General features: G+C 45.9%; 1 protein-coding gene across 2 annotated transcripts in view; it reads right to left on the bottom strand.

Moving 5' to 3' along the window:
* Positions 1-11,065, bottom strand: part of ANKRD29 (ankyrin repeat domain 29) — a 33,397-nt gene extending 22,332 nt beyond the window's left edge. Inside the window, exons 1-3 of one of the 2 annotated variants that reach the window (XM_077352597.1) lie at positions 10,739-11,065; positions 3,242-3,352; positions 340-438 (exon numbers count right to left, since the gene is read on the bottom strand). In XM_077352597.1, the coding sequence (XP_077208712.1) occupies positions 340-438; positions 3,242-3,352; positions 10,739-10,750 (222 nt within the window). In that variant the 5' untranslated portion in view covers positions 10,751-11,065. The remainder of the gene's footprint in view (positions 1-339; positions 439-3,241; positions 3,353-10,738) is intronic. The other variant, XM_077352596.1, reaches the window with a different exon arrangement.
* Between the last annotated feature and the right edge of the window lie 1,042 nt (positions 11,066-12,107).

The following is a 12,107-nucleotide window of genomic DNA, read 5'->3' as shown; positions in this document are numbered from 1 at the left end:
TGCCTTAGAGAGAGGCTGGGTACACCCAGGGAATGGGGTGGATGGGGCAGACCAAGGAGGAGAGGGAGATCTGGTATAAGGACAGAAGAGGGAATAAGGTGGCACAACCCCCTTCCCCATTCTGAGGCCTGGGGACCTGCTGGAGACACTGAGAGAGACAGCTGAGTCAAGCCATCAAGGCTGGAAAGGAAGAGCCTCAAAACTGACGTCCTTGAAATACAGTCACAAAGTCTCCAGACTACAATAATAGATCTTGAATGTCAGGTCTGTACTTCAAACCGTTATGCTCTGCAACTGTCTCTTTGAGAAATCTGTCCTTAGGACAGAATTTTACAGTACCTCTCTCTGAAGATTGATGTCAGCTCCTTGAAGCACCAATTCTCGGACACATTCTTTGTGGCCGTAGTATGATGCTACCATAAGAGGTGTTGTACCAAGCTGGGGATTAAAAAAAAAAATACAATTTAGTACCTGTAAAATACAAAATACTAGCCTGAACCTCCCATCCAGCCCCTCTGCACCTGCTGACTGAATGGAGAAGGTGCTGCAGAGGATGCTCAGAAGGTACTGCTAGAGGCTAACTAATGAAAGCCCATAGATCAGAGCTTGTTAGCAGGACTGGGATATCTGCTTGATACAGCAGAGTTTGCCCAGAAATAGAAGCCTGATACTGAGTGCAGTAAATAAATCTCCCAAGAAGCATATTACAAAAGACAAAAACTTACACATATTAGATTCCGTTCACATTCAGTTTTCAGTCAAATGGAAAGCGAGAAGCTTAAGCTAAAGAGTACTAACCCTATTACAAATACCCAGCCAATCCAGCACCATTTGTATGGGAGTATGAGGGCATATTTTTCTGCAGTGACTAAAGACTTCATGGCAGCACCCAAAAAGCTCTGCGGAACTTCTTTACTTTCACACTAAAATCTCCTGATTCAGGAACAGCCCTGATTACGCTTCCTGTTTGCCACGTGTTTTGTGAATCCCAAGAAAACACAAGTTCCCCCTTTCCCTTGGGAGGGAATTTGCAGTAACCTAAAGTGAACTCAAAAGTTGCACTGGCTTCCTTCACTGTCGCCCCGCCTCAAAATGATGATGTTTGACCAGTGCTGAGCCTCTGCCCACCCTCCTCCACTCTTGCTGTATTTTTTTTAATTGAACATGGTTATGTTACATCATAGTTCCAAAGTAGCACAAGCAGGACGCACACATGCCGCCTCCCCATCTCCCCCTCCAGCAAGAGTGAACATTCTTTCTCAATTCCATGAAGAGAAATCCAGCCATGGTCAGTTTCAAGCAAGGAGGCTACCAAGGTTCTTAATTTCATCCAGCAGCCTTCTGCGGTTTTCCCAAAGTACAAAAAAAAAAAAGCTTCTTTGTTTCACAACATAGGAGCGACCTAACATAAAGACTGGGTTGTTTCTTAAAAATATTAATAATAATAATAATAATAATAATAATAATAATAATAATAATAATAATAATAATAATAATAATAATGCACTATATGGGGGGGAGGAAGGGGGGAGGAAATTGACAACACAGAATGCTTGCCTGAAGTAGCACACTTAAACCAAAAGTGCAAACAGGCGGTGTCTTTTAATTTGCATTGCTCCGGAGAAGTCTGGGGGCGGGGGAATGAGCCACACAGCATATGGAAAAGGGGAGCGCTTGGGCACTTTTCCCATGAGAGGGAGAGGAAGGGAGGGGGGGAGAGGTTGCGGATGAGAGCAAGACACAAGAACAAGTGGGGGGGGGGAATTCAGTGGACCGATCATTTCCAATGTTTCACAAATGTGTAACATCAAACAAGTGTTATCGTGCGTGCGCCAAACAAAAAAAAGGAAGGGGCAGCACTGGCAGCCCACACATCTGAGAAAAGCATGGGAGATGGGATCAGCCACCGGCACCTCCACAGTAAACGTGAATGATATGACGCAAAACCAATCCTCAGTTTTGCCGTTCAGAGACAACATGTGCAGAGAGCCAGGCGAAAATTTGATGTCAACTTCCAGAGACTAGTAGAAAGGAAACCCGGAGAATACAGACAACTGTGGAAAAACCCAGGAGAAAGTGGTAAAGACATGTGACTCCATGAAAAGCCACGGGAAGAACAAGTGACACAGAAAGAGAGGAGAGGTCAGAAGGTGGCTCCCAGGTTATGACAAAAGAGCTGCATCCCATTTAAGGAGAGAACACCCATGCACACTTAGAGCGTTGAAGTGTTCAGGCATGACGAGTTGCTCACTCCAAAAAGCAGATGTGACTCTCGAGCAGAGCTGAATCCCAGTAGCCCAATTATTAAAATTAGGTGCAGCACAGATAAATCACAACGTCTTAATTTTTCTAGTCTTTCTAATCTTCCTGATCATCTCCTTGAAAAGATCCCTTTGCAACAATAAGTGACAGTTAACGGTGTCTGATATACATTTTCCACAACGCACAACTTTCATTATGCCAGTGATCTTCTAAAAAGTTGTCATGTTTTGATGGTGTACAGAGACTGCAAGCAGTACCCCATCATTTCTCCCCCCTGCTATATAGTCCCCATTATGCTGAACTGTCTTTACACCTAATTGTCATGGTGTCTCCCACTGCATCTTTGCTTTCTTCCACGGGGTCATGTAACATCACCGTTTGAGGATCAAACCATTTAACTGCAGAGCTGGAGGGGTGGGGCTGGCGCAGTTTGTGTTCTGGTGCTGCTTTTGTACACAGGGCTTCAAGCAATGAATCTGTGTTTATGGCTAGATCTTCTATAATCAAAACCATTTGCCAGCACCACATAAGGCTCCAGTCATACAAGAAGGGATGGGTTAACAATCCTCTGCATGGAATTTAACCAGGGCAGTTCTGAACAGAAATATACCTTTCGAAGTGCACTGACTTCAGGGGACTCAGAAGAGCACCTGTCTGCTTAGGGGGGCACTGTTACAATATGATATCTTCATGAAGGTTTGTAAAAAGGAAAAGTAGCCAAGGAAAGCAGCCTATGACCTTTTTTAGATACAGCTCTGCCCTTCTTGGACCTTGTTTGCAGGCAAAGTGTGTCTATTAGGAAAAGACTAACAATTACTCCCCCTCTAGTGCCATGGCCTTGATCCAAACTGAGGTGCTACACAACTTCCTTTAAGTATGTCAAAAACCTGTGAGATTTCCAGTCACAAATTTCCCAGAAATTCCTCCAGTTTGACCCACAAAGGAAAAATCAGCCTCATCACTCATTCAGTGTTCTTACGCTGTCGTTGCAGTCGATATCCACACGTCCACTGTTCAGCAGCAGTTGAAGAAGAGCCAGGTTTCCCCTCCTTGCAGCCCAAAATGCTGCATTTGCAAGTGGTGTCTCCTTCTGTTAAAACAAAATAAAACACAATCACTAAAATCAGTTTCACATTACTATTATATACAAATAAGTGTAGATTCAAGAAACCTCACTAATAAGAATATTTTTCTGGCAAAGGGCTTTCCCCCCCATCTTAATAAAATACATCTTTCTACTTTATTTTTAAAGCCATGAGCAGCTATCCCTTTTGTGACTGCCCGGATGCCAGCAAAGAGTCTTGCCAATCTGCGACCTGCTTTGGTTTTTGTTCTAGGAGTGAATATACATTAACACATCAGAAAGTCTGTGGGATCAAACCACTGAAACACAATTCCTGTTTTTCATCTTCATTAGGAATTACAACTTCATTACTGACTGCTGAACAACAGCCTGGCAAGCAAGCATTTAGAAAGTGATTCTTTAACTCAATGCTGTATTTTCCTGCCAGGAACAGTTTTCATTGGCTGCATGGCCAGGTTACTGTTAAAGAAATGTGAAAGAGACTCGTAAAGGCTAGTGAAGAACTTTCGGTTTCATGAACATACGGGATAAGACGTCTTATCATCCTCTATGATATGGGCCTCTTACAGTCAAATATCAGTCAAGGAAACCACATCAGTTTCTATTCCTCCTTCCCCTTGTATTATTCAGCCAGGAAATCCTCATATTTCAAAAAACACTATAAAATTAAGGTGCTCATCAACACTAACTCATATTATTCTCTTTAAAAGGCTGATTGTGCCAAGTTGGTTGTTGAACAGAACTTGAATCCTCTAGAAATCCGTTGTGCATATCAAACACAATCACACAATCACAATGTCGAATTTAAAACAGACATTTCTTTACCAATGGGGCTAGATCCTCCAGTCACTTCTGTAATTAGAGCATCATCTGTTCCATATAACATATTTCTTGTAAGCCCTTGGACCAGGAGTGTGTCCTATGGCTTAAGTGCCACTCAGCGCTTAACACCCACTAAGGACAGCTGTCCCATCCCTGAGTGCCTCCTCCAACCGGCTTGCCTGTCTGTCCAGCAGCCAGCCAATTGCCTTCCATCCCTCACGCCTGACCACCCTCTCCTCCTTCCACTTCCCTAGGAGGCTCAGTGGCTGTAGATTCCTGCTGTGTGAGAGCTGCCCCTGCTGGTAAGTTCCCTTCCTAGGAGCCTCCAGCCTGCAGCCTTTCCATGTCCTGGGGGAAGAGACCATCCACAGAGTTCTTCTACAATCCCCCCCCCCCCAATCTAGCACCCGTTGTATTCCTGAATGCAATGGGCTTGGACCCTAGTTTACAAATAATAATTAATAGCAAGTGGCAATAAATTCAAGATAAGGCCAATTATTTTGTTAGATGGTAATATTTTCTGCAGTAAACATATTCCAAGAGATCAATAGGACATTTTTAAATATATGGCAGTAATACAAAAGATGCAGAGTTGTGACATTATTGAAAACTTTAAAAAAAAAATTAACCCTGTAATTTACAAGTAAGATTATGATTTCAGCTAGCATCAGTCCCACTAAAAGAAGAGTGTGAATAGCTACAGTACTCCCATTTGTAGGGGAGTAGGACAGATATTCAACCAAACAAGGGCAGCCACCTAAATCAGGATCAGTGCAGGAGGAGCAGGACAGGTGTTCAGTCACAGTCAGAGAACACAACTTTACTGTACAGAGGAGAGCGATGAAGATGATCTGGGGCCAAGGGACCAAGCCCTATGAAAATAGGTTGAGGGACTTGGGAATGTTCAGCCTGGAGAAAAGGAGGTTAAGAGAGGACATGATAGCCCTCTTTAAGTATTTGAAAGTTTGTCACTTGGAGGAGGGCAGGATGCTGTTTCCGTTGGCTGCAGAGGAGAGGACACGCAGTAATGGGTTTAAATTTCAAGTACAACGATATAGGCTAGATATCAGGAAAAGATTTTCACAGTCAGAGTAGTTCAGCAGTGGAATAGGCTGCCTAAGGAGGTGGTGAGCTCCCCCTCACTGGCAGTCTTCAAGCAAAGGTTGGATACACACTTTTCTTGGATGCTTTAGGATGCTTAGGGCTGATCCTGCATTGAGCAGAGGGTTGGACTAGATGGCCTGTACGGCCCCTTCCAACTCTATGATTCTATGATTCTATGATTCTATGATTCTATGATTCTATGATTCTATGATTCTATGATTCTACGATTCTATGATTCTATGATTCTACTCTCCCAGCCTTCCCACCAGCTCCATTTGGGCCTGTATTGTCACAGTTAGGAAGTGGCTGGGGCGAACAATGCAGTCATACCACCAGGATTTCCTTTCAGCATTCAAGTTATTTCCTTTGAAATTCAGGTTGTTATAATATAAACTGGTGTGTTGCCCTGATAAATCATTGCATCACTTCCGTAATATATTTGGATGGATTCATGTTGATGATGATGGAGTTCACCATGTTTTGAGTAGTACTACTAGGCACTCCTTGCACTACTGAGCAGCAAAAAGTGCAATATTTGGGGTTTAGCACATTTCCAAAGAAGCAGAGCACTGAGGGCTTATGGTATCTCAGTAAACAACTTAATGGTTTGCCATTGCCAGTTATCTTCATTTTTATTGCTGGATCTAATCAGACCAGGCATCTGATTAGACTACAACACACCCTTCCAGCTAACTGCTCCCTGCCCAGCTTTCTCCCTCTCTTTGGCTTCTTATCACTACTCCCTCTCCCGTTCCCTCTTGCTGGATTTGTTCCCTCTCCGTGTCTTACCTGGCTCCTCCTGCCTGCCTACCTCTCCTCTTCCACAGCAACAGCAAAGGGCGGGAGGAAGAAGCAGGTTGTTGTGGAAGTGACCCAGTCAGCTCTAACTTCCTCTTTCAACTCCATTCTGGCAGTCATCACCACCCATGTTTTCACATGAGTGGGCCAGGGGTTAAAGCACTGCAACACAACTGGGATGATATGCGTTCAAATCTTTCTTTCAGCCTCCCCTACCCCACAGGATTGTAGTGAAGATTAAGCCGAGGAATGGATGCCTATGCCAAAGCGAGCTCCTTGGAAGAAGAGTGTAATAAAAAGACACAAAATAAAATTCATGAGGATTTGGAGTTGCTATCATAACCCAGTATACTTTCTGAACTGTGCTGTTGTTGTTTGCTTTGGGTTTTGTACAACAGCTATCCATGTACTGATACTATTTTCAGGTATATTTACCCCACAATATTTCAACACAATTTAAATTTTTCTGCAAACCTGTTTTTTTCCCTTGGGTTTGCAAAATTTTAAACCAAGCTAAGGATAGCCCCATTTTGAAAAGCTTTTAATCCACATGGAGATCCGTCTCTTAGATGAGACTTTCTCAGCCAGAGTTTTGTGAAACCCTGGGTTTTTTTGACAGCACTCAAAGGGTTTCCTGAATGGGTGGGAGTTAATCTTTTAAAAATTTGTTAAATATTTATTTGATAATATGTCCATATAGGGTCATGTCAACCCTTTCACCCCTCCCAAAATGGCCAATGATGGGCCTGGGGGAAGAGGGAAGGGAGGGGCCCCAGATGGAGTGTATACAGCTCTGCTTCCGAACCATATTCTGCACAATTGCACCACTTCTGGGGTTTCTCAAAGTCTGAAAAATGTTTCAGGGGTTTCTCAATGGCAAAAAAGGTGAGAAAGGCTGTCTTAGATATACAGATGCTTAAGTTCACCCTTCATTCTTTGCCTTGGTAGGATTTAGTTTCTGCAGCAATTCTTGGTACTTACTAAAGCTCCTCTCAAATTGTTCTACAACACAGAGGATTTTTACCAAAATGTCCTACTTTGCTCTGCAGGTATCTGGGTATGCCCAGTTTACCGACTTCAAATCTTCTGCTGTTTTTCAAGATGGCTTCCCTTCTTCTTGCCACTCCTATACTGTTTTCCTGTCCCCCCTCCGACCTGCCCTTGCCCAAAGTGCTGATCTAATGCCTGCACCAAATCTTTATTTAGAGGGAATATACTGTTGGTGAGCAGGACCAGCTAGCTCAGTAACTTCCCTTTTACCTGATCATCTCATCTTCTATATTGAGGAAGATTTCACAAGTAATCATCCCTGTTCATTTCGTTTCCATAGCTCCCACTATAGAGGCCTGAACTGATGCACAAAAGGGTATCCTCGTGGATTAATCATCTATAAGGGTTGTTTTCCTCACCCACAGCTCCAGGTTGCAGCTGGCCTCTTCCAGGACAAACACACATCCCACTTCTCACTGTCTTCTCTCCTCTTTGTAGTTTTCCAGTCCCAGAGATGGTTCTTTCTGGTTTTCATCAACCGCATTGGCAGGCTCCAGGACAAAGCCTGTTGATTCTCAGCTACTGACTACAATGCTCTACAGCAGGGGTAGTCAACCTGTGGTCCTCCAGATGTTCATGGGCTACAATTCCCATGAGCCCCTGCCAGCAAACACTGGCAGGGGCTCATGGGAATTGTAGTCCACGAACATCTGGAGTACCGCAGGTTGACTACCCCTGCTCTCCAGTCCAAGAGAGTCAGCTGCTCATCTACCTCACTGTCATCCTTGATTCCTCCTCCCTCCAGATAGGTACTCTGCAGCTGGGCTCCTGGGTCAGCTCTTGCTGCCTTTCTCTATGGCTTCAGCTGTATTTGAGAGCTTTCCAGGTTCTTTCACACTTGTTTTAAGATAATTTTTAATGAGATGCTGGTGCTAAGTCACTAATTTCTAATAAGTGTGCTGCTCCTATTTTCTCCACTATAGATCAATTACATGTTCCCCCCCCCCCAAGGAAACACCAGTTTAATCAACACTTCCTGTTCCATGAGTGAAAGAGAACTACTGCTGACACAAAAGAAGGATTTCCACTGATGGCCCCTTCCTCCCCTATGCACCCCATTGCCCTCAGGATTGGCATTTCTTGGGGGGGGGGAAGGAGACTGCAGCAGAAAGAAGGCATGCTCATTTCTTTGGATCCATCCAGAGTCTCTTTCAAATCTGTTTCTGTTCAAATATGCAAGCAGAACCTATTGGAAGGAAACAGATTCCTCAAATCCAGCACAGACACTGATCTCACATCAGATTAAAAAAAAACAAAAACACAAACCCTGCTTCACATTCAGCCAATTCATAGCTTTCTCTCTTTTGCTGACTGTCTCTGTCTAAATGCCATATAACTGTTTCTGGCTGTCTCAGTGTTCCTCCCACAAAAGCTAAAGGGCACCACAGTCTTAAGGTTGGAGACAAATTCCAAGTATACCAAACAAAACCAAAGTGATAGACCAACTCATGATCATTGGATCATCCAAACTTATAATGCAATCATTAAAAATGCATAATTATAAAAAGGAACACAAGAACAGCACAATACAATGCAGCATGAAGATAAGAACTGCAATATTATCGAACTCTGAATCGGAAATCGATGTCACTTAAAAATAAACAAACAAAAGACTAATATATCAACAACAGAATGTGATGACCACCAGGAAAAATAGCCCCTGATTGTTTTTGTGCTATTAGCTATCATCGCTTTAAGAGATCAATGAATTTGTCTATTTCAAACATTCCTTTCAAGTCTTATCTTAATTTAACAACCCCCCCCCCCAAAAAAAAATTTGCTAACCACAGTACACCACAGTACACAATATGCTCTTGAACCAAGAAGGGAGAGATAAAAGTGAAAATCAAATACATAGTTCTTAACATTTTGTAGACACTGAATCAGTTCTAAGTCAGCTGAACATACATGAAGCTGCCTTATGCTGGATCAGGCCACTGGTCCATCACAGTCCATCACAGTTAGTGCAGGGACATCTACCCAGACTGTCTGCAGGGCTCCAGGGTCTCTCTCAGGCAGAGCTCTGACCTACTGCCATTATTTATTTGTTTGTTTGTTTTTCAATTTTTATACCCCCGCTCTCCGAATGTCTTGCAATGATTTACAATTACAATTATAAAACATTTATAATTTACAATTATAAAACAATAGTTTCCATAAAAGCCCCATAAAAACCCCTTATCACAATCCAAGCAGACAGCAATCACTTTCCTAAAAGATTTTAAACACCCTACCCCCCATCCCCCAATTCAGCCCGATGGCCAAGTTCTCTTCTGATGGAAGCGGGGAACCAGATCTAGCCTATACGGGGGATCCTCTGATGGTAACGCTGAGAACCCGCCCTGGCCTCAACCATATGCCTGGCGGAAGAGCTCTGTCTTGCAGGCCCTGCGTAAAGCCGGTAACTCCAGCAGGATTCTCAGCTCTTCCAAGAGCTCATTCCACCAGGTTGGGGCCAGGACCGAAAAGGCTCTGGCCCTGGTTGAGGCCAGGCCTTGGACAGCCAGTAAATTTATACCCAGAGCAGAGAGTCCTGCAGGGGGCATAAGCAAGAAAGCAGTCCCCCAGATAAGTAGGACCCAGGGGCGTATAGCATGGGGATGCTAAGGAGTGAACCAGGGACTTTCAGCATGCCCTGCAGGTGCTCTGCTGTTGTGCCTCCTTCAGGGGACTTAGCAGCAAATTGTTAAAATACTCCAGTGACAATTGTCAAGTAATCATTCTCTAAAAAGCAATTGGATTTTCACTACTCCTTTACTAGGAGGAATTTTTTTTTAAATATCACCTATAATATTTTCATAGCATATATATATTTAATATAATAAGCAATTTCAAGGAGGCCAAAGCCACTTCAGGTTGTGCAGTTTGCTGCAAACTTTTCAATGTGCAAATGACATCTCATCTAGGCATTTGTGTACACACCCTGTGCATCTTCTTTTTAAACTGAACAAGTATTAGTTTCATTTTTGTATGTAAAAATTAGGATCCATCCTAAGTGGGTCTACTTAGAGTCCTGCTCAAATCGATTTAACAGGCCGTCACTCCCAGGAAAATGTCCTTAGGATTTCACAATGCGTGTGCAATCCAGACTGTACGAGAAGGAAGTCACCAGCGAGCCAGTCCAAACACAGCCCCTTTACCCACTCCTCCGACATGCACTCCGGCTCTTTAGGTCTGCCGCTGAGCACCTTTCAGAACATTTCTCCAGGGCCTCCCTGTTCTACGCGAGGAAACAGTCAATGGAAACCATGCTCTTGAGCATGTACAGAGAACACCCTTCAGAAATCATAACCAGCCCGCAGGGACAAGGCAGAAGAGCGTGACTCCCCACCACCTCCCGCACAGCCAAATGGCAATCCAGCCAGGCGGCGTCTGCCTCAAACTTGCTACTTTGCTAGTCGCCGCGTGCCCTCCACCCGCCGCCGCCGCCGTTTCCTCGGCTTCCCCATCCGCCGGTCTGCACCAGCCGCCCTGGGGCGAAAGCGGCGGCGGCGTCTCTCCAGAGGCGGAGGCGTGCGGGCTGAGGCCGCGCCAGCCTCTGCAGTGCTGCAAGCGGGCCCGAGCCGCCGGGGGAGGCGGGTCTGCCGGAGCCCCCGGGCCGCGAGCGGACGGGCTCACCTTGAACGACATGGTGTCCACCGTCGGCGGCGCTCAGGCCGGGGCTCCGGAGGGCGGCCGCATCGCTGTCGCCAGGGGCGCTGCCCGGGCCTTCCCCGGCGTCGGCGGGGGGCTGAGCCTTGGCTCGCTCGGCGGAGTGACTGGAGCAGAGCCGCGTCTGGCTGCAGGGCAGGCAGCGGCGCGCCCGAGCCGGCGTCTGGGTAATGGGGGCGGCGGGGTGCCAAGCGGCCCGGGAACACGAGCCCTGCCCTGCCCTGCTCTGCCGCGCGCCGACCATGCTGCCCTCCCCGGCAAGCCCCTCGCCCCTGCTGCTGGGGCAGCCCCTCGCCCCTGCCGCTTCGCCCGGGCTCACATGCGGCTTTCTGGGAAGGGGCTGGGGCAGGCGACGCTGGTCCTGCATGCCGTGGCCGAGGAGGGGGGCACAGGCGGGTCGGGCCCCTGGCACACGGGTCCTGCCGGGCCGGCCTCCCTCGCAGCGGGGCATCCTGTCCGCCGGTAGGGGGTGCTAGTCAGCATCGCCCTGTTCGTTTCTCTTGCTGGTCTCGAAAAATGAATAAATAGGCCGGATGGGCCGGGTGTTTTCGGGTCAATTGGCAGGGCTACTGGCCAGAAGTGATACATTAATGTACCCAACACAGACGTAATCCGGAAGGCGAAATGGAGCCTCAACGTCACTGGGCTACATCTGGGGGCATAGACTTCAGAGATGGAGGTTCAATTCTTCCCTGTGCCATGGGCCAGTTATCCGTTGCTCCCTCTACCATACAGACTGGTTGTGATGGGAAAATGAGGGAGAGCCAGGTGCCATGTTTCCTTGAGGGAAAAAATTGGATTAAATAAGATCACTAGTTGAGTGGAGCTGGGATCTGAATCCTCATTAATTACAGGGGTTCTTATAATAAACAATTCTTGACCACAGAGTTGGCAACAAAACTGTGATATAAAAACTTACATCTAGGCCTCTGTACCATTGAACCAATAGCCAAGGGGGCACAGATCCTCATTCATTCATTCATTCATTCATTCATTCATTCATTCATTCATTCTATTTATAATATACCATCCTTCCCGAAGGCTCATGAATTTATACATGAAGTCACTATGGATCTCCCAGGTGCTTTTAATTGGTAAATAGTAAGTTCTACCAAAAATCTAGAGAAACATACAGGCCAAGGTTTGGAACCAGCCCATGAGTGGGGGGGGGGGGAGGACACACCAGTCAGAATGTGGACCAGAAAGACCTATATTAGGATATTAAACCCCTGCTGGGGTGCCTCCCTCCCCCAAATGTGGGCTTTCTACAGGGCCTTCTCTGAGATCTCCAGGGATTGATCAACCCAAAGGTGGAAACCGCAAGGGATGAGGAGGG

This window comes from Paroedura picta, chromosome 9, assembly GCF_049243985.1.
Source record: "Paroedura picta isolate Pp20150507F chromosome 9, Ppicta_v3.0, whole genome shotgun sequence".
In the NCBI taxonomy this organism is placed as follows: Eukaryota; Metazoa; Chordata; class Lepidosauria; order Squamata; family Gekkonidae; genus Paroedura; species Paroedura picta.
Note: the sequence above shows the minus strand (reverse complement) of the source record. Positions and strands in the feature narration are given on the sequence as shown.